Consider the following 24,137-nt stretch of genomic DNA (forward strand, 5'->3'; position numbering starts at 1 on the left):
TTTTTTTGCCACGCCATGGGATCTTCGTTTCCCGACCACAGATCAAACCCAGGCCCCTGGCAGTGAAAGCGCCGAGTTCTAACCATTGGACTGCCAGGGAACTCCCTTGAGGAATTTTTAAATATCTCTTTAAAGGAGGAGAGAGCTAGCCATGTGGAAAACTGGGCAAGGTGAGGGTGGGAGGATTCCAAGGAGAAGAAATGACAAGGCTTGAGGCATTAGCATGCCTGGCTTTAATTAGAAAAATAGCAAACAAGGAATCAGATGGTTCAGGGCCTTTTTTGCTAGGGCAAGGACTTATTTTTATTCTGCATGAAATGATAAGCCCTTGCAGCGTTCTGCAGAGAAATTACCTAACGTACAATCATTTTAGCTTCTGTGTTGAGAACAGACTAAAGGGCAACAAGGTAGGAACCAAACTAGTCGGGAGACTGTGACCAACAATCAGGGAGAAGAGGTTCAGATAAGGGAAGTCATAATACAGACAACGAGCAATGGCTAGTTTCTGGATACTTTTTTTTTTTTTTTTTTTTTGCGGCACACGGGCCTCTCACTGTTGTGGCCTCTCCTGTTGCGGAGCACAGGCTCCGGACGTGCAGGCTCAGCGGCCATGGCTCACGGGCCCAGCCGCTCCGCGGCATGTAGAATCTTCCCGGACCGGGGCATGAACCCGTGTCCCCTGCATCAGCAGGCGGACTCTCAACCACTGCGCCACCAGGGAAGCCCTCTGGATACATTTTGAAGTTAAAGCTAACAAGTTTTGCAAGTAGCATGGTACAGAGTGATAACTCTAGTGATTTTTATCTCAGGAACAGGAAGAATGGGCTGTCATTTACTGGGTGGGAAATACCAGGAGCGGGGCGGGGTGGGTGGGAGGTCCGGAGTCCAGTTCCCCATGGGCTCCATATGCTCTTTCTAGTGCAGATCTGCATCACGGAGGAAGTGGACTATGATCCTGGAGTTCAGAGGAGAGATACAGACTCCAAACACAGATTTTGGAGTCACAGATATAAAGATCAATGACCAGACGAGGTCACCAAGTAACAGGAAAGCTCCAAGCCCTGGAGTACGGTAAAGTATAGAGGTCAAGGGAATGAAAAGAAAGAAGCCAAGGGAAGTGTGAAGGAGCAACCAGTGAGGTAGAAGGAAAGCGAGGAGGGTGTGCTATTCTGGAAGCAGAGGGAAGAAAATCACGTAATAAAAATGTTCAGTGAACATATCTGGGCATAGAACTTATTTCTTATTCGGGATTATTTTCTTAACCTATATTCTCAGATGTAGAATTACTAGGACCAACTGGTAAAATCGTTGAAAAGGCAAATACTAGGGAAACAGACCTGTGGTACTGCATTGGAGCTGCTACTTAGTATCCAGGCTAATCAATCAATACGTTCTGAATTCAGATTTCCACTGTTAATGAATTTACCTAACTATAATCAAAGAGCTCATATTAATTTTCAACAAAAGTACCATGACTAAAAAGTATCATGACTTTTGACAACGGACTTCATAAAAGAGGTAACTCGTATCTATAACACTCATCTGATTTATATAAATTAAGTGACTTACTATTATTCTCAGTCCAATTTCCTGTTTCCTTCATTGCATTCACTATAAATTTCATTCTTTCATTTGCTTATTTGCTTATTTTCTTGTCTATTACCTGTCTCCTCTAACAGAGAAGCTATGTGAAAGGCAGGGATTATTTTTGTCCGATTCAGCCCCATATCCCCAGCACCAAACACAGTGCCTGGCTTTCAACAAACGAATGAGTGAATCAAAACAATGAGAAAGAAAAAATAGATTGACACGACATTCTCACTGGAGAGATCTAGCTTCTGTTAGGGCACAGTTGCCTGGGGTAACTCAATGGCTTGCTCCAATGGCCAATGTTTCCAAAGCAAAAATATTATGCAGAGGCTAGCATTTGTCTACCATCTGACTTATAACAGAATATCAGAAATATGGTCCATCCTACGGATTCTAGCACCTGCCTTTATTACAAACCATAAAACTTTTTTTCTGCTTAGTTTTCATCTTAATCTAAATATCATTGTGTTATGGCTCTCAGATCCCCCACTGTTGCCCCAGGGGTTGCCTCAGCTACAGAGAGCACTACACCATAGGTCACGCTCTTTCTCAGGGTGACACACATCCAATGACTAACTGATGTAGGAATAGAAAGGCTTGGCTATCTCAGCCCAATTGGGGACAATTCTGAAAAGCCACTGTAGTTCCAGAGTTCCCCGTGGGGCCAGAGGAAGGTGTCTTGTGCTGCATCCCAGCTCAGTTTTTCCCTGTGCCCATTCCTGCTCCCTGGGTACCCCTTCCACAGGGTAGGGCACTTCTATAAACCTCTGAATAGTAAAGGTCTTTTCAAAATATGCTTCCCAGGTAACCTAATCTGTGACAGATGGTCCCAGGAGTGGTCTGAGAAAGCAGGTGATCAGATAGGGCTTTGGAGCTAGGTCACTAGCTGCCTGGCTGGCAAAGAGGAGCCCAACCCCAGTGGGACACAGAGAACCCCTGGCACAAGTTGGCTGTCCACCTGTTAAAGCTCTCACCAGAGGTAGGTTGGGATGGTATACCAGCAGAAGTGGAACAGTTTAGCTAGAATGATGTTTGAGAAACATAGGAGAAATAAAAACTATAAGGACAATGGAAAAAGAATATAAAAAGCTAAGGGCAATACATGTATAACTGATTTACTTTGCTGTACACCTGAAACTAACACAACATTGTAAATCAACTATACTGCAATAAATTTTTTTTTTTTTTTTTAAAGAATGGGGCTTCCCTGGTGGCATAGTGGTTGAGAGTCCGCCTGCCGATGCAGGGAACGAGGGTTCGTGCCCCGGTCTGGGAGGATCCCATGTGCCGCAGAGCGGCTGGGCCCGTGAGCCATGGCCACTGAGCCTGCACGTCCGGAGCCTGTGCTCCGCAATGGGAGAGGCCACAGCAGTGAGAGGCCCGTGTACCGCAAAAAAAGGGGGAAAATAAATAAAAATAAAAAATAAAAAATAAAAAAAGAACACATTTGTAAATTTGAAGGAAAAAAAAAGCTAAGGGCAAGTAACCACCAACATGAAAGCCAGAGGAACTCTCTGGTAGATACAAAAATGCTCTCAGACCCTGCAGCTTTTGGGCAAAGAAAGGTAATGACCAGGAACAGGGATTAATCATCAGAGTAGTCAAAAACTCCCTAACTTCCAGGCACAGAAGATGTGCTAAGTCAGGATCTTGACTGGAAAAGAACAGGATCCTGCCACATGGGATGAGATGTCTTGTTTGATGCCTCCCCAAATCCTGAATTCCCAGATTCCCCAAAACTTTCTGAACCCACAAAAGTGGCCTGCCCCTTCTTTTTTCGGGATGATGTAGGTAGAGGCTTCTCTCCCATAAGACAACCTGTGCCTCTGTAACCCCCCATCTGTCCACCCTCACCTCCTCTCCAGAAACTCTGGCCTATATAACTAGGGTAATATCACAATATAACCCACTTGGGATGTAAGAGGCCTGATAAAGGAAAAAGAAAGAGGCTATTTGAGAAAGGAACTGCAAGACCTCGCAAGTTTACATTAGCAAGGAGAGTACATCTAAGATTAAATTCTGAGGGTGTTTAACCAAAGGGGCTGGAATTTAAGATGAGATAAGGGAGAGTTTATTGATTTGAGGGCACTGTGTTGAGATGCAAGATTTACAACCAGCAAGAATCTCAGGAGATGGTACAAACTGGCTACTAGGATGGTTCCTAAAAACAGGGGCAAAGTAACAGCTCATGTAATGCTGAAATGCTAATGTGGGGGCAGATAGAAGAAGAGGGGAGTACAGGCTCACAGAGTGCATTCTGGGGTGCACATGCTACATAAGGCCAGAACCCCACTGGATGGTGATGTTCCCTGGGAAGGCCCAGAAAACACACCACTTACCAAAGCCATGAGGAATGTATTAGTGAGAAGACATCTACATTACTAGGTTCTGCGTGGTGGCTCTCTTCTGAAGGTCAGAAGTGACAGAGGAAAGATTATGGAACCAGGCTCATTAATAGCAATGGGAATAACAGAACCAGGTGAGGACCAGAAGCCACCAGAAGCCAGGTAGGTACAATTATCCTGAGAGTGGCAAGGTTGGTGTGCAGGGGGTGCTGACCCACAGTTATTGACCTAATTCATAAGAGTATGGCATCCCTAGAGATAAAATAAGAAGCTAACGAGGCTACTATTCAATAGGTACATTCAAAAGAAATCAAAGACGGATGACCACAAAGCTGAGGGTAGCTGCCCCAGTGAAGTCCCAATCACATGCTCAGTTTCCAAACCTTCGCTAATTTTTGGACTCACTGATGGAAGAAGAAGCCTAGTTTCCAGAAGGGAGGATCTTGCAACACCATGGCAAGAATACAAGATAGGGCTTCCCTGGTGGCGCAGTGATTGAGAGTCCACCTGCCGATGCAGGGGACACGGGTTCGTGCCCTGGTCTGGGAAGATCCCACATGCCGCGGAGTGGCTGGGCCCGTGAGCCATGGCTGCTGAGCCTGCGCATCCGGAGCCTGTGCTCCGCAACGGGAGAGGCCACAACAGTGAGAGGCCCGCGTACCGCAAAAAAAAAAGAATACAAGATAAGAATTCCCCCAATCCTTCCCTAAACGGACCTATAGCCCTTTATTCAAGCCACTGTGCACTGGGGACAGGGAATACCCAAACATTTTGAGGGCACATAGTTGACAGTGATACCAGGAGACCTGAAGCATCAATATGCTGTCCCTCCATGTTAGAAGCGTATGGAGGCCTGTAATTAATGGTGCCCTGGCCAAGGTCTAGTTCATACTGGATCCATTGGGACCACAGACCCAGGCGGTGGTGATTTCCACAGTCCCCAAATATAGAACCAGGATAGACCTATACTTGGCGACTGACACAACACCCGTATCAAATCTTTGGCCTATGAGGTAAGATACATAATTGCAGAGAAAGCCAAGAGGAAGAAGTTGCAACTGCCCAATCCCAACCCTGACAAGATAGTAAATTATAAAACCAACATAATGTTGCTTGGGGAGTGGGGAATGGAAATTAGTTTTCCTTAAGGGCCTAAATAGCATGCAGGGGTGGTCCCAAGGCTGTTGGCCGGTCAACGTTGCAGCTCAACTTCTCTTTTATCCACTTCTTTTTCTGTCCCCTCCCCCTCCAAAGGGGTTGATTCCAAGCACACTCCTTAATAACTCCATCTCAGAACCAGATTCCTGGCTAAGCCAACTTGTAACAGGCATTTTCCACCTTGAATGTAAGTTATATTTCCCTTTTAAATAATCTTGGGCTTATCTTCAGGACTACTCCCCAATTTAATTTGGTAGTACTAGGTTTCATTTCTAGAAAACTTTTCCCAAAGTAGTGTCCTGCCAGGAAGTGTCTTTGAAAAGCCTGTGGGATTTTTCCCTGGGAAGAGCCCAGAAGTATAATTCCTGATTTACAGGTGGTCTCTACATTTTAAATTATTGTTGACTCTTGTCAAACCCCATTTCCTTATTACAGATCCTAGGTAACCTCTCATTTCAACATTAAAAAAAAAAAAAAAAAAACAGCTTTTCTGATTCTAGATTGACACAGCTTATTCAAAATTAGCTTTTCATCTGGAAAGCTTTTCACTGATTATGGAAATATTCTCTTTTTATTTCAACAGCATTTAAGTATATAGGCCATACATGCTAAGTTCATAACTTGTTTTAACAGCTTCTTTGTAAGTATATTTAAGTTATCTATATAAAGATATTTTATTTACACAGACAAGAAAAACAAATATGTTGAGAATTTCCTTTTCTTTCATATAGCCTTGCAGTATTCTCTATACAATCTCTTGATTAATGTTGCTACCTACAAAGTTACACATAATTTCAAAAACTTACATAAATTTTACAGGGTAAGGAATTTAAAATTAAACATGAACAACTACTATCAATTAACTGTATCATGAAATCTTGAACTTAAACTGTAGTTTCTCAACTATTTCTATGAGTAAGTGTAGTTTATCATAAGTTTAAGTTAATAAATAGTAACAATAAATAAATCAGTAGCAGTCCATACTAATGGCAAAAAAGTAGTCCATACTAATTGGCAAATATACTCTGCACAAAATCTTGGGTAATAAGAGATTCAAAATATTCTAAATACTGTGCAAGCTGATGAAAGCATTTTCTGCTGTTGTATTCAACTTCTTAAAATTAAAACTTATAATAAAAAAAAGAGAAGTATGTCTATAGTTAAATGGATTCTAGTGATGAGTTCATTTCTATGAAAAACCAAAGCAACATATATGTTTTTAAATAGTACATGGTTTCTGTGACTATACAGAAACAAATGGGATGACTGTTAGTGTGACAAAATTGTCTCAGAACATATTACTAAATTATGGCAGAAGTCTCTACCTTGAAGGAAAAAAACTGGAAAAATTTACAGTAGCCCTGGGTCCACAATTAAATGCTACCTAGACCAGGTGAAATATTGTACTGCATCTTAACCAAATACAGTTGATTTGATCAGAGATTCATGGATCTTGCTCCATTCTGGACCCTGTGGATTGTACTAACTCATGCTCACTTCTTCCTCTGCTTCTCCTACCACAAGAGTCAGATTCACCCACAAAGATGATGGAAGACCAGATTTTATCAGCAGCCAGAAACAAAGTACAGACTGCCAATAATCATGAAAAGGCTTGCTCAGGTAATTTAGTCACTAGCCACTGCCTCATTCATCATAATCATGCCTCCCAAACAACAGAATCTGAAGATTCTTGTAAGAAAAAAGTATCTTCAGGGATAGAAACAGAGACAACTTTTGGTGGGGGAGACATATGAGATTATCATTTGGCCAGCAATAATTATGAGGAGATATATATATTTCATTCAAATCACTTCTAGTTATTAAACATACTGCACGATACTTGGATATTTTTATAGTTTATTATGTTAGGTTATCTTTAAGTTTTTGAAATTTAACTTAAAAATAGATAAAATAAAGATTATACGTACTTGGAAGAAACTGCCTCCATGAATTCATCCAAAAAATCATCATATTCAGGACCTCTCACTCTTCTCTGCCGTAGTCCAATGTACAATGGATCTTTAAGTAACTCCTATTTGTAAAAAAAGTTACGATAAGTATAGAAATAACTAAAGGCAAGTCATTTACTCTTTCTGAGTGAACCTCAGTTTTCTCATCTGTACAAAAAGGATAGAAATGGAAATAAAATCTAGCTATACTGATTCAGAATTAACCTACAGAGTTATTATTTAGTATTATATATAATATAGCTACAGTGCTTATAAATAAGAATATGAAATATAATTACTAAACATTTAAAACATTCTTATGTTATTATTGTTATACTTATGTCTTATTCTAGAGGAGAGAAAAGGTATTAAAATCTCTCAGTTGTGTAAAATTCAAAAGGCAAAGTTCATCACAAAGAAAAATAATACTGAGATTTGAAGTATCATATTAGCTTAGGAAATGGAAAGATAGCAATTCGTTTCTTAGATTTTTTTCTAAAACTGATATATACATATATATATATATGTATATATCAGGCAACACTACTCTGTTTAAGCTTTAGAATAGGTAATTTTTTAATGAAATCAGTTTTTAATTGAAGTATAATTTATATATAGTAATATGTACCCATTATAACAAAAGGTCCCAGTAAACTAGGAATAGAAAGGAAATTCCTCAACCTAATAAAGGGCATCTGTGAAAAACCCACAACAAACAACATATTTAACAGTGAAAGACTGAATGCTATTCCCCTAAAATTGGAAACAAGACAAGGATATCTAGTCTCATCACTTCTATTCAACACTATGCATACTAGAGATCCTAGCCATTAAAATAAGGCAAGAAAAAGAAAAAAACAGGAATAAGGATTGGAAAGGAAGAAGTAAACTGTTTCTATTTGTACACACATGACCATGTACATGGGAAATGCTAAGGAATCTATCAAAAAATTCACTAGAAATAATACATGAATTTAACATGATTGTAGGATATAAGGTCAATTTACACAAATCAAATGTGTATCTATATACTAGCAATTAATAGTTGAAAATGAAATAAAATACACAACTCCACTTACAATAGTATTCCAGAACATAAAATTCATAGGGACAAATTTAACAAAACATGTGGAAGGCCTATATACTGGAAACCACAAAATACTGCTGAAAGAAATTACAAAGACAAACTTTTTACAGCCTGGGGAGAATGGCAATCTGTTTGACATAATAGTGAAACAATTGACAACACTGCCACCTTCAGCAACTTAGAATAGAGAAAAATGTACCTAACGAACTTGTGACTCTGACTAAAAAGATTTCCAGGCAGAATGCTGAATGCATAAACTGGCTGTGTGCGAAGGTTAAAATGGACGTGAACTAAAGAAGGAAATGTTCAGCTTGTGAGCAAAATTTAAACAGAATATAGAGGACACAAGACTTGCCTGTAAAAGATTTCCAAAGTAAAATAAGGCCCGTAGTCAAAGATCAAATTAAGTGTGTGGTTGTAATAACTCTTTTGAAAGCTTCTGAATGATTTAAAGTGGAGCCTAGGAGACCATTTTGCCTAGTTCAGTGGAACTGGTACCACAGCACTCTGATATGTCAACCAATAATAGGGAGAAGGCCTATTCTGAAAAGAATCGTGAGTAGGGCCTTTATCTAATGTAGTAGACTATAATCTGATACACAGAAAGCCGAAAAGAAATTTTTAAAGGTACTGTACTACTTGGATTAATTGACACAGAGACACTTCAAAACGAAAATACTTCACTGGATCCTCCACTTTCCACAGGCAGGAAGCAGACTGAGAGAGCCATTCTGATGCAACGGGGCCATTTCTTATGGAAAAGGAAGACTATCTCAGAGGACAGAGCCAAGAGCCCAGACAGAAGAGCCAAAAGCCTAGGAGAACAATGAACTACAGAACCACTCTGAAGAAAAAGAACTGGGCCTATTCAAAGAACATTCCCTGCTCCTCAAGTAGGTGGCCTGGCAACATACGTCCATTGGGAATTCAGAATTGCTATGAACCACTTAGAGCCATGACTCCTATTCCTGCCATTCTGAAAGGGAGTGTTGACTGTGGTCATTCTGTCCCTGCCTCACCACTGCATGCTTGGTATGTGGGAACATATAGGAGGAGCCACACCAAGGAGCAAAACACGAGGATCTTCATTTGCATCTAGACCTGATTTAGATGACAGGATCCTGAACTGTGGGCCTGCTGTTTTTCCTGGGATGACATTTTTGGAAACCTAGGATGGAGATGAGCATATTTTACATGTGGAATGTGAACAATGTGTGAAGGGTGAGAATCTCTATGGAGAAAGCCTAAGCTGTCCCAAGCATCCCAGCCCCCCTAGCCATCCCAGGGAATCAAGAACATTAATAAAACAGCAATTATTCTAAGTCACTGGGTTTGGAGGTGGTTTAGAGATAAATGATATGGTTTGGCAGGTGTGGTTATGTTGTTAAGAAGGTTAAACCATTTGAGTCACCTAAGTTGGAATTTGCTTACAGACAACAGAAACTATAGCCCAGTTCACACGTCTTGCCCTAGTGTAATTACTAATAGTATCCTCTTTCATTGTGAAAGTGCCTTGGTTTGGCCAATACATTATGTGGTCGTCCGCTTATAATGTACTGCACAACAATGAGTTAAGGCTTTCTGGCTAGCTGGAGGTTAACATATCAAATCATATAAATGTATTTCACAGGAAATGTAAAATCTGAAACTGAGTACTGTTGTAAAGCCCAGCTGTTCCTTGAGGCCTAAAAACTTTAAACAATCTACTGGCAGGATTCTGAACAGTTGATGTTGAAGTGCCAATGAGCTACTAATGGCTGCCAGAATTAAAATACTTTCTCCATGTCTGGGATATAGTTGGACTTCTAAAGCGTGAATTAGAAAAAGAACACAATTGAGAAAAGATGTTACATGTTTCCCCTTCTCTTTTCTCTCATTCTTTCCCATGCTAGTAATTAAAGTATATCATAAAGAAGTCTGCTACAGTGAAGAATCAATTATGAAGATTTATGAACAAGATAAAGCTTTTGAATTAAATCAGGAAGTTATAAAATTCTTCCAGTCATAATGTCTCTGTCAAAAATTACTGTTTTTTAAAAATTTCATGATAATTAAAGCTTTAAAAATGAGTGCATTCTTGGAGATCTGGCTGACAAAAAAATAACATCTACAAAAAGCAATTTAACAAGATTACCCAGTTGTGATAATGGCACCATAGACCAAGTAGCCTGGCACAGAAGTGACATTAATTCACTGGATTAAAAACTTCTCACAGTCAAAAGTAAAAACTTAATAGATCTTTGTTGGAAAATAAATGAAAGACTTGGTATTAAGCAAACATTTTAAAAAGATTAGACCTTCTTTAACAAGAGGTGTGGCACGCAATGCATTTGTTGTCACTGAAGACTTACAAAGACTTAGAAGCATGTGAGAAGGAAAAAACTTAGGCTGTGAAAGAGAGTAAAGGACAAAAGCATATGGAAACATAAGAAAGTTTCAAAAAGGAGATAAGTAGGGTATATATTGGTAAAATTAATTATCATACTTCTTAGCACTGTCTCAACTCTGGAACCTTGGGAATTTTTATTTGAAGTTAATAGTAATCACTATCAATGTTTACCTTGTTCATATCTCTCATTTCTACCATTCCAGTCTAAAGTTTCTGAGAAATAAAAAATATTTTCTCAATATTCTAAAGTTTTTAAAAATCATTACAAAAAGCAGTATTTCCTATCAGAAAATTTGAGAGCGCTGAAATGTAAAATCAAAAACAAAGAAAACCAATAAGCTCTACCCATTCAGAACTACCCCACCACTAGCACCTTGATGCATATACTTCTATGTCCTTTTCTTTACATCTATGCATGTATAATATTATCTGTCCAAATTGGGGACAATATCATAGACTGTTTTATAACCCCTTTTCACATAGGAATATATTCACATCACTCACTAGATGAACATTTTTAAAATATGTGATCTGTATTGGAACTCTGCCCTTCCAGAGAGGATGAACAAATTAACAATCCCCCACTCCCCAGTGACATATAATAAATATGTTTATTTTGTTGCAACCAAAGAAACAGTATTATCTTTCCATATATATATGTGTGTGTATCTGAAGTATACATGTAAAATATATAATAAATAAAATATATAGTAAAGTTAAAAATATATAACTATATTTAAATATAATGTTATCAAGTAGTATTCATTCATATTTCTTTTCTAATATCATTAAACATTTTTCATAAGTTTACTGACCACTTTCATTTCTTCATTTTTTTTTTTTTTTTTTTTTTTTTTTTTTTTTTTTGCGGTATGCGGGCCTCTCACTGTTGTGGCCTCCCCCGTTGCGGAGCACAGGCTCCGGACGCGCAGGCTCCGGACGCGCAGGCTCAGCGGCCATGGCTCACGGGCCCAGCCGCTCCGCGGCATATGGGATCCTCCCAGACCGGGGCACGAACCCGTATCCCCTGCATCGGCAGGCGGACTCTCAACCACTTGCGCCACCAGGGAGGCCCTCATTTCTTCATTTTTAAATTATCTGTGACCATGTGTCCTTAGGCAATTTGTATATTTCACATTTAACATTTTCTCATTGAATTGAAACTGTTCTTTGAATACTAAGAACATTTTAAATATTTATCTGCCATAAATGTTATGAATATTTCCCATTTCAGCATTTATTTTTAAATTATATTTAAAATATACAGATAATCATACTCTATGCTGCTATTTACTCATTATTTGCAAATGAAAAACCAAATTCTGTGAAGAAATAATATAAACTTCTTGCTGTTTTGTTTTGTTTTGTTTTTTTGCGGTACGCGGGCCTCTCACCCTTGTGGCCTCTCCCATTGCGGAGCGCAGGCTCAGCGGCCATGGCTCACGTGGGATCCTCCCGGACCGGGGCATGAACCCGTGTCCCCTGCATCGGCAGGCGGACTCCCAACAACTGAGCCACCAGGGAAGCCCCCTTTTTGCTGTTTTTCTGGTTCATGTCATCAATATGATTAAGTAATCTAACTGCCAATGCTCAGCCAAGAGTCTCAAGCAATACTTAAAATGTCAGCGTGCATACGAGCTGGCATGAATGTTAACAAGCAGTGGAAATAAAAATGATTAAAATTTGACTATGGTTCAGTAAGTCTGGAGTGGAGCCCAGCATTTTGCATTTTTAACACATGCCCCCAGTAATTCTGAACTGGGTTCGTTCATGGAACGTATATTGAGAACCACTCGTTTCAACCTTAAATTATTAAGTTAAAATAAAATTATTCTACTTCCCCGAAAGTTCCTGTCTCAGGTAAATTTTTTTCTATTTTTGTTTATATAATGGGTATTTCTGAAATATATCACAAACTTCAAGGAGTTCCTGAGATTTAACAGCACATATAAAACCAAACTGTAGACCCCATTCTCTTTCCCAAGGCATTGGTGTTGTGCCTCAGAAAACAGATGAATAAATCCTTGATATAATCCTAATTTAGAGAGGGTGAGGTAAGAGGAGACGATGAAAAAGTAAGCATGTGACAATACACACCAATACACACCAGTTCCCAGTTCTCAGCTGGGAACTGAGGGATTACCTTCTCTCCTCTGGCTTTACTATACAATATAACGATTAGTACTCATTCAAATGCAGGATCACTTGACTGAGATGGCAAGCAATCCCCATAATATGAAAGGACAAAGATAAAAAGTGAGGGCGGTTGAGGGAGAAATGCTGACAACCTAGCTGGGACCATGTGGCAGGCAGAATAATGACATGCTCCGCCCCACAAACCTATAAATACGTTACCTTTTGTGGCATAAGAAACTTTGCAGATGTGAGTAAAGGTGAGTCCTTAAAAGCGAAAAACCTTTTCTGGCTGTAGTCAGAGAAAGAAATGGGATGACAGAAACAGGGTCAGAGAGACACTACATTGCTGGCTTTGAAAATAGATAAAGGGGACCATGAACCAAGGACTGGAGGCATTTCTCTAGAAGCTGGAAAAGACAAGGGTGTGGAACTCAGCCCTGCTGACATCTTTTATGATTTTAGCCTGTTGAGACTTGTGTCAGGCTTGTGACCTATAGAACTATAAGGTAATATATTTGTGCTACTTTAAGCCACTAAGTTTGTAGTAATTTGTCATGGTAGCAATAGAAACCTAGTACCAGTCACATTCTATTGCCAACAATGACTTCTGTACAAGTGCTGAAAGATACATGGCAGGTTCATATGACAGAAAAATCTATAAGGTTTTTCTTTTGTTCAGTTTTTCCCCAACACAGCTGTTTCATGCCAAACATGAAGAGCATTTTCTAGAACAAAAGGGGGAACCTCCTCAATGGGAAGAGGCTTCAACTTTGTGACTTTAAGTTCCAATAAGGATTCCAGATCTAGATACACTGTACACATGAACTGAAGGCCAGACTAAACATAAAGCTAGAATCAGAAAAGCTGAGACCCACAGCAGCAGTTTAATAGAAACTGACTATGTAGAGACAATATTCTCCCACTCATACTGCCCATGCCCTCTTGAAGACTGACCATGTGTTATGGGCTCAATTGTGCCCCTCCAAAATTCATATGTTCAAGTCCTAACCCCAGTATTTCAGAATATGACTGTATTTGCAGGCAGCATCTTTAAAAAGGTAATTAAATTAAATGGGGTCACTAGGGTGGGCCCTAATCCAACATAACTGGTGCTCTTCTAAGAAAAAATTAGGACACAGATGCACAGAGACAAAATACCACTGAAGGAAGACAAGCCAAGGAGAGAGAGCTTAGAAGAAACCGACTCTGTTGACACCTTGATCATGGACTTCTAGCCTTCAGAACTGTGAAAAAATAAATTTCTATTGGCTAAGCCACCCAGTGTATGGTACTGTTACAGCAGCCCAAGCAAACGTACACCATGTGATACATGTAGTAGTTTTTAAGACTGGAAGGGGCAAAAGGAACATTTACTCACATCTTTGGTAAAATATCAAGCTTTGATATTGGTCACTTACTTAAGAAAAGATAAATGATAAATATAACTTCTATAAAAGACTTGGCAACAACAGAAAAAAAAGAAATAAAGTATGGAATGCTCTTAAGAGACAAAGACAATTTACTTCAGGTAAAAGATAACTTTTATATAGCAACTGCTTCACAAGTAAATTAAAGAAAACGTGGACTATGAAATAATAGATGAAAGGTAAGATAAAAACACACACATCCTACCTAAATAAATGTTTTGCATTATTAACTTAAAGAATACGAGTATTTTTTAGGTGAGTACTTCTGTGGCTCAGTTCCAGTGTCTTTGTTCTTTAAATTTCTTTTAGCTGTAAGCTGCAGAGATTGAAGAAGGTAGGCAAGTGTGATTTAACAGCAAGTGAGGACTGTCTTATCAATCAGCTGCTAATTCCTTTTTTACTTTCACTACTACTCAATATAGGTGTTTATGATGAAAGAGGAAAACATTTGTAATTTATAAAAAAGGGATCTAGCCTTCATAAAACTTTGCTAAGTTATTCTGGCTAAGAAACTAACTGTTGTTAGCAATTGCTTTTGTATTTTTATTATCAAGTGTTAAAACTGGACAGAGGTTCACAAAAGGGATGAGATTAAAAATTATGACTACAGGATATTTTGACTACAAGGGGTTTTTCACATGTGAAAGTGGAATACAGAGTGGCAACATAGAAACTACATTACATGTCACACAAACCCATCATTCTATCATATTTCAGTGAATTAAGTTTTCTTTTTGTCTTCTCAGTACAGTAGCAGTGCAAGCACAAAGAGAATAAAATGTTGAGAGGTGGCCAAGATGGGGGAGTAGGAAGACCCTAAACTTACCTCCTCCCACAGACACAACAAAATAACAACTCCTTATAGAACAATTATCTAAGAAAAAGGCCTGAAGACTAACCAAAAAGACTTTCCACAAGTAAAGACATAAAGAAGAAATCACAATGAGATGGGTGGGGGGCAGAGATGACATTGAGTCAGGACCCACACGCTTAGGTCAGCCACCCACAAACAGGAGGGATACCACAATCAGAGGTTCTCCCCAAGGAGCGAGGATGTCTGCGCCCACGTCAGACTCCTGCACTGGGAAGATGAGCCCCCAGAGTATCTGGCTTTGAAAACCAGTGGGGTTTCTCTTTGGGAGAGCTGGAGGACTGTAGGAAACAGAGACTTGGCTCCTAAAAAGTATAAGCAAAATCTCACACGCACAGAGGCAGGGGCCTGGGTCCAACACGCTTGCTGACCTTAGAGAGCCACCTAAAGATGCAGGAAGCAACTGGAACTGCCCTCGGAGGAAGAAGTGGTGGCAACAGCCATTTTGAGGAGCTCATTCTACTATGATAATACTGGCTCTAGCAAAGCACCATTCTGAAATCTTCCCTCTAGTCTATTAGCACCAGGGTCCAGGCCCCATACTCCAGCAGGCCAGCATCAGTCCCAGGCTCCCCAGCTGCACAAAGAGCCATGCAGGGACCCAGCCTCACCCACCAGCAGACTGGTAGCAGTCCCGTGCCACCCTGGGTTACACAGCCAAACACACAGAAGGCCTACCCTCCCATCCAGTTGGCCCACAGCCACCTCAGGAGGCATGGCCTCCCAGTCAACCAAGGCGGAAACCAGCCCTGCCTACCAGCATGCCCATAGTAGTTGGCCCTGCCAAAACAGAAGGATGCACACAGCCCACACAGAGTGTACCCCTAGAACATTTGGCTCTGGTAACCAGAGAGGAGAGTACTACTGGGCCCCATAGGACATCTACATAAGGCCACTTCTCCAACACTGGGAAACGTAACCAGTTTACCTACCACGTAGAAAAAAACACAAGAATTAGGCAAAACAAGGAAACAGAAGAATTTGTTCCAAAAGAAGGAATAAGTCATAACCTCAAAAAAAAGAACTAAATAAAATGGAGATAAGCAATATATCCAATAAACAGTTCAAGGTGATGATCATAAATATGCTCACCAAATTTGGTAGAAAAATGGATGAATACAGTGAGAATTTCAACAGTTAGAAAATATAAAAATATAAAGAAGAACCAAACAGAATTGAAGAATATAATAACTGAAATAAAAATACACTAAAGGGGACTTCCCTGGTGGCGCAGTGGTTGAGAGTCCACCTGCTGATGCAGGGGACACGGGTTCGTGCCCTGGTCTGGGAGGATCCCACATGCTGTGGAGCGGCTGGGCCCATGAGCCATGGTCGCTGAGCCTGCGCACCCAGAGCCTGTGCTCCGCAATGGGAGAGGCCACAACACTGAGAGGCCCGCGTACCACAAAAAAAAAAAAGAAAAAAAAAAAATACACTAAAGGAATCAATGGCAGATTACACGATAAAGAGCAATGGATTGGTAAACTGGAAGAGAGAGTAGTGGAAATTAACCAAGATGAACAGAAAAAAGAAAAAAGAATTGTAAAAAAATAAGGACAGATTAAGAGATCTCTGCAACAACATGAAGCGTACTAACATTCACATTATAGAGGTCCCAAAAGAAGAGAGAGAAAGGGGCAGAGAATTTATTTGGAGAAATAATAGCTGAAAACTATCCTAACCTTGGGAAGAAAACAGACATCCAGGTCCAAGAAGCACAGAGAGTCCCAAAGGAGATGAACCCAAAGAGGTCCACACCAAGACACATTATAATTAAAATGGCAAAAATTAAAGATAAAGAGAGAATCCTAAAAGCAGCTAGAGAAAAACAACTTGTTACATACAAGGAAACTCCCATAAGACTATCAGCTGACTTTTCAGTAGAAACTTTATAGGTCAAAGGGAGTGGCACAATACGTTCAAAGTGTTGAAAGGAAAAACCCTACAACCAAGAATACTCTACCCAGCAAGGTTACCATCCAGATTTGAAGGAGTGATAAAAAGCTTTACAGACAAGCACAAGATAAAAGAGTTCAGCACCACTAAACCGGCTATACAAAAAATGTTAAAGGGACTTCTCTAAGTGAAAAAGAAAAAGCCACAACTAGAAATATGGAAATTACAAAAAGAAAAATCTCACTGGTAAAGGCAAACATACAGTAAAGGTAATGGACCAACTACTTATACAGCTAGCAGAAAGGTTAAAAGAAAAAAGTAGTAAAATCATCTATATCTAACATAAGTAGTTAAGGAATATACAAAATAAAAAGATGTAAAATATGACATCAGACATAAATGGTGGGGGAAGAGATGAGTAAAAATGTAGGGCTGTTAGAATGCATTCAAACTTAAGAGATCATCAAGTTAAAACAGACACCTATATGTAAGATTGCTATATATGAACCTTATATAACCACAAACAAAAAAACTATAATAGATACATGAAAAATAAAGAGAAAGGAATCCAAACTTAACATTAGAGATACTAATCAAATCACAAGAGAAAAAAAAAAGGAACAGAGAAAAACTATAAAAACAACCAAAAAGCATTGGCATTTTAAAATGCCAATAAGTATATACCTATCAACAATTACTGTCAAGGTAAATGAATTAAATGCTCCAATCAAAGACATAAAGTGGCTGAATAGATTTTTTTTTTTAAAAAAAAGAACCATCTATATGCTGCCTAAAACAGATTCACTACAGATCAAAAGACAGACAGACTGTAAGGGATGGGATGAAAAAAATAATTCTATGAAAAAGCTTGGATAGCAACAATTATATAAGACAAAATAGACTTAAAGACTATAACAAGACATAAAGCACATTACATAACGATAAAGGGATCAACCAAAGATGAATATATAACAATTAAAAATATATATGACCAACATAGGGGCACTTAAATACATAAAGCAAGTATTAACAACATAAACAGAGAAAGTGACAGTAATACAATAATGGTAAGTCGCTTTAACACCCCACTTATATTAATGAACATATCATTTACACAGAAAAACAAGAAGGAAACACTGGCCTTAAATGACACATTAGACCAGATGGACTTAATAGATTTATAAAACATTCCATCCAAAAACAGCATAATACACATTCTTTTCAAGTGCACATGGAACATTCTCAGGAAAGATCACGCTAGACCACAAAACGAGGCTCAGTAAATTTAAAAACCTGAAATCATATCAAGCATATTTTCTAACCACAATGCTATAAGACGAGGAATCAACTAAAAGGAAAAAAAGAGCAAAAACCACAAACGCGTGGAGGCTAAACAATATGCTACTAAACAACCAATGGCTCACTGAAGAAATCAAAGAGGAAACCAGAAAATACCTGGAGACAAATGAAAATGAAAACACAATGCTCCAAAATCTATGGGATGCAGAAAAGCAGTTCTCAGATGGAAGTTTATATTCATATAAGCTTCCCTCAGGAAACAAGAAAAATCTCAAACAAACAACCCAACCTTACACCCAAAGGAGCTACAAAAGGACAAGCAAAACTCAAAAGTTAGTAGGAGGAAAGAAATCATAAAGGTCAGAGCAGGAATAAATAAAATAGAAACTTAAAAAAGAAAGAAAGAAAGAAAAGAAGAGAAGAGATCAATGAAACTAAGAACTGGTTCTTTGAAAAGATAAACAAAATTGATAAACCTTTAGCCAGACTCCTCAAGAAAAAAAAGGGAGAAGGCCCTAATCAATAAAATCGGAAATGAAAACGGAGAAATTACAACCAACACCGCAGAAATACAGAGGATCATAAGAGACTATGACAAACAAACAAAATGGCAACCTAGAAGAAATGAACAAATTCCTAGAAATGTACAATCTCCCAAGACTAAACCAGGAAGAAGTAGAAAATGTAAACAGACCTATTACCAGTAATGAAACTGATTCAGTAATTTTAAAACTCCCACCAAGATCAAATGGCTTCAACGATGAATTCTACCAAACGTTTAGAAAAGACTGAACACCATTCCTTCTCAAACTATTGCAAAAAACTACAGAGGAAGGCACACTTCCAAACTCCATCTACAAGGCTGGCATCAGCCTGATACCAAAATCAGATGAAGACTCACAAAAAAGAAAATTACAGGCCAATGTCACTGATGAACACAGAAGCAAAAATCCTCAACAAAATGCTATCAAACCGAACCCAACAATACAGTAAAAGGATCATACACCCTGATCAAGTGAGATTTATCCAGGGATGCAAGGATTCTTCAATATTCGCAAATCAATCAGTGTGATACATCACATTACCAAACTGAAGAATAAAGACCACATAATCATCTCAACAGATGCAGAAAAAGCTTTTGACAAAATTCAACACCAATTTATGATAAAAACTCTCCAAAAATGGGCATACAGGGAACTTACCTCAACATAATAAAGGCCATATATGACAAACCCACAGCTAACATCATTCTCAGTGGTGAAAAGCTGAAAGCATTCCCTCTTAAGATCAGGAACAAGACAAGTATGTCCACTGTGACCACTTTTATTCAACATAGTTTTGGAAGTCCTAGCCACGGCAATCACAGAAGAAAAATAAATAAAAGGAATCCAAATTGGAAAAGAAGAAGTAAAACTGTCACTGTTTGCAGATGACATGATACTATACATAGAAAATCCTAAAGATGCTACCAGAAAATTACTACAGCTCATCAATGAATTTGGTAAAGTTGCAGGATACAAAACTAATACACAGAAATCTCTTGCATTCCTATACACTAACAACAAAAGATCAAAAAGAGAAATTAAGGAAACAATTCCATTTACCATCACATCAAAAAGAATAAAATACCTAGGAATAAACCTACCTAAGGAGGTAAAAGACCTGTACTCAGAAAGCTATCAGACAGTGATGAAAGAAATTGAAGATGACACAAACAGATGGAAAGATATTATGTGTTCATGGACTGGAAGAATTAATATTGTTAAAATGACCATACTACCCAAGGCAGTGCATAGATTCAATGCAATCCCAAGGGCATTTCTCACAGAACTAGAATAAATAATTTTTAAAATTTGTATGGAAACACAAAAGACCTCAGATAGCCAACACAATCTTCAGAAAGAACAGAGCTGGAGGAATCAGGCTCCCTGACCTCAGATTACATTAAAAGCTACAATAATCAAAACAGTATGATACTGGAACAAAAACAGATGCATAAATCAATGGAACAGAATAGAGAGCTCAGAAATAAACCCACACACTTGTGGTCAATTAATCTATGACAAAGGATGCAAGAATATGAAATGGAGAAAAGACAGTCTGTTCAATAAGTGGTGCTGGGAAAACTGAACAGCTCCATGCACAAGAATGAAATTAGAACATTCTCTAATATCATACACAAAACTAAAATCCAAATGGATTCAAGGGCTTCCCTGGTGGCGCAGTGGTTGAGAGTCCGCCTGCCGATGCAGGGGACACGGGTTCGTGCCCCGGTCCGGGAAGATCCCACGTCATGGAGCGGCTGGGCCCGTGAGCCACGGCCTCTGAGCCTGCGCATCCGGAGCCGTGCTCCGCAACGGGAGAGGCCACAACAGTGAGAGGCCCGCGTACCACACAAAAAAAAATAGATTCAAGACCTAAATGTAACACCAGAAACCATAAAACTCCTAAAAGAAAATGTAGGTGGAACACTCTTTGACATAAATTATACCAAGATTTTTTTGAGTTTGTCTCCTAAAGGAAACAAAAGCAAAAATAAACAAATGGGACCTAATTAAACTTAAAAGCTTTTGCTCAGGAAAGAAAACCATCAACAAAACAAAAAGACAACCTAATGAATGGAAGAAAATATTTGCAAATGATATAACCAATAAAAGGTTAATATCCAAAATATATACACAGCTCATGTTAAAAAAAACAACCCGGGGGGCTTCCCTGATGGTGCAGTGCTTGAGAATCGGCCTGCTAATGCAGGGGACATGGGTTCGAGCCCTGGTCTGGGAGGATCCCACATGCCGCGGAGCAACTAGGCCCATGAGCCACAACTACTGAGCCCATGCATCTGGAGCCTGTGCTCCGCAACAAGAGAGGCTACAACAGTGAGAGACTCGCGCACTGCAATGAAGAGTGGCCCCCGCTCGCAACAGCTAGAGAAAGCCCTCGCACAGAAACGAAGACCCAACACAGCAAAAATAAATAAATAAACAAACAAATAAAAAATAAAAAAACAACCCAATTAAAAAATGGGCAGAAGGGCTTCCCTGGTGGCACAGTGGTTGCGAGTCCACCTGCCGATGCAGGGGACACAGGTTCGTGCCCCGGTCCAGGAAGATCCCACATGCCGCAGAGCGGCTGGGCCTGTGAGCCATGGCCGCTGAGCCTGCGCGTCCGGAGCCTGTGCTCCACAACGGGAGAGGCCACAACAGTGAGAGGCCCGCGTACCGCAAAAAAAAAAAAAAAAAAAAAAAAATGGGCAGAAGAAATGACTAGACAATTTTCCAAAGAAGACTTAGAGATGGACAACAGACACATGAAACAATGCTTAACATCACTAATCATCAGAAAAATGCACATTAAAGCCACAATGGGATATCACTTCACATTTGTCAGAATGGTTATCATCAAAAAGACTACAAACAACAAATGTTGGTGAGGATGTGGAGAAGAGGGAGCCCTCGTACACTTTTGGTGGGAGTGTAAATTGGTGCAGCCACTGTGGAAAACACTGTGGAGGTTTCTCAAAAGATTAAAAACAAAACTACCAAATGACCCAACAATTTCACTCCTGGGTATATATCCGAAGAAAACAAAGACACTAATTCGAAAAAATACATGCACCCCAATGTTCACAGCAGCATTATTTACGATTGCAAAGATATGGAAGCAACCTAAGTATCCATCAACAGATGAATGGATAAAGATGTGGCATATATATATACAATGGAATACTACTCAGCCATAAGAAGAATGAACTTTTGCCTTTTATAACATGGACAGACTTGGATGGTATTATGCTAAGTGAAATAAGTTTGACAGAGAAAGACAAATACTGTATATCATTTATATGTGGAATCTCAAAAATAAAACAAACTAGTGAATATAAAAGAAACAGAATCATAGATATAGAGAACAAACTAGTGGTTATCGGTGAGGAGAGAGAAGGGGTAAGGGACAAGAGAGGGGTAGGAGCTTAAGAGTTCCAAACTGCTATGTATAAAATAAATAAGCTACAAGGACATATTGTACAACACAGGGACTATAGCCAATATTTTATAATAACTGTAAATGTGATATAACCTTTTAAAACTGTGAATTACTGTGTTGGACACCTGAAACTTATATAATATTGTAAATCAACTATACCTCGATTAAAACAAAAATAAAAAAGAAACCCTATATTACCGAGCAAGAGCATTTCTAAGAGGAAAGTTTATAGCTATACATGCCTACCTCAGGAAACAAGAAAAATCTCAAATAAACCATCTAACCTTACACCTCAAGGAACTATAGAAAGAAGAAAGAACAAAACCCAAAGTTAGTAGAAGGAAAGAAATCATAAAGATCAGAGCAGAAATAAATGAAATTGAGACTAAAAAAAACCAGAAAAGACCAATGAAAATAAGGTCTTTTGTAAAGATAAACAAAATTAATAAACCTTTACCCAGACTCATCAAGAAAAAAAGAGAAAGGGCCCAAATATATAAAATCAGAAATGAAAGATGAGAAGTTACAACAGACACCATCGAAATACAAAGGATCATAAGAGATTACATGAAAAATCACATGCCAACAAAAGGGACAACCTATTAGAAATGGATAATTTCCTAGAAATTTACATCTCCCAAAAACTGAATCAGGAAGAAATATAAGATATGAAAAGACTTATTACAAGTAATGAAATTAAATCAATAATAATAAAAATAAAACTCCCAAGAAACGAAAGTCCAGGACCATAAGGCTTCACAGGAAAATTCTATAAAACATTTAAAGAAGAGATAACACCTAACCATCTCAAACTTCCAAAAACTTGAAAAGAAAGGAATGCTTCCAAGCTCATTCTACAAGGCCACTATCACCCTGATATAAAAATCAGACAAGGATGTCACACACAAAAAAAGAAAATTACAGGCCAATATCACTGACGAACATAGAAGCAAAAATCCTAAACTAAATATTAGCAAAACAAATTCAACAATACATTAAAAGGATCAAACACCATGATCAAGTGGGATTTACCCCAGGAATGCAAGTATGGTTCAATATCTGCAAATCAATGTGATGTAACACATTAATGTGAGATACCACATTAACAAATTGGACAATAAAAAAATCATATGATTGGGACTTCCCTGGTGGCACAGTGGTTAAGAATCCGCCTGCCAATGCAGGGGACACGGGTTCAAGCCCTGGTCCGGGAAGATCCCATGCCACAGAGCAACTAAGCCCGTGCGCCACAACTACTGAGCCTGCACTCTAGAGCCCGCAAGCCACAGCTACTGAGCCCGTGTGCCATAGCTACTGAAGCCTGCAGGCCTAGAGCCCGTATTCCACAACAACAGAAGCCACCACAAGGAGAAGCCCTCACACTGCAATGAAGAGTAGCCCCCCCCACTTCGCTGAAACTGGAGAAAGCCCACGCACAGCAATGAAGACCCAACGCAGGCATAAATAAATAAATAAATAAATAAATAAATAAAATTTATTTTTTTAAAAAGAAATCATATGATCATCTCAACAGATGCCAAAAAGACTTTTAACAAAATTCAACAGCCATTTATGATAAAAACTGTCAAAAAGTAGGTACAGAGAGAATATACCTCAACATGATAAAGATCTAGGTTTGATATTTACAGGGAACTTTTGAAAAGTCTATCTTAACTGACCATTATTTTTCATTTCTATTTCATAAAACTCTATCTTTAGTTTATAGTATCTATCACTAACAACTAATCTAAATATTAGCAATTACAGATGAGCAAAATATGTACTACTTGATATATAACGTTAAGATTCTAAAATATCGATGCAGGAAAGAGAAATGCTAAACTCCAAATCATCTACCACAGACTCAATACAGATTTTTAGAACAAGATTTCAGACTGACTAAACTTAATAAATTCTTTGGGGTTAGTTCCTGCCTAGTATAAAAATAATACTTTTTTTTTTTAAAAGTAACAAGGATATCTTAAAGTAAAACATATACTCTATAG

General features: G+C 38.7%; 1 protein-coding gene across 1 annotated transcript in view; it reads right to left on the reverse strand.

Annotated features, from left to right (window-relative positions):
• Nucleotides 1-24,137, reverse strand: part of ME1 (malic enzyme 1) — a 182,868-nt gene that overhangs the window by 80,523 nt on the left and 78,208 nt on the right. Inside the window, exon 6 of the mRNA XM_060114418.1 lies at nt 7,022-7,125. Coding sequence (XP_059970401.1) covers nt 7,022-7,125 — 104 coding nt within the window. The remainder of the gene's footprint in view (nt 1-7,021; nt 7,126-24,137) is intronic.

Source organism: Mesoplodon densirostris, chromosome 12, assembly GCF_025265405.1.
Source record: "Mesoplodon densirostris isolate mMesDen1 chromosome 12, mMesDen1 primary haplotype, whole genome shotgun sequence".
NCBI lineage: Eukaryota > Metazoa > Chordata > Mammalia > Artiodactyla > Ziphiidae > Mesoplodon > Mesoplodon densirostris.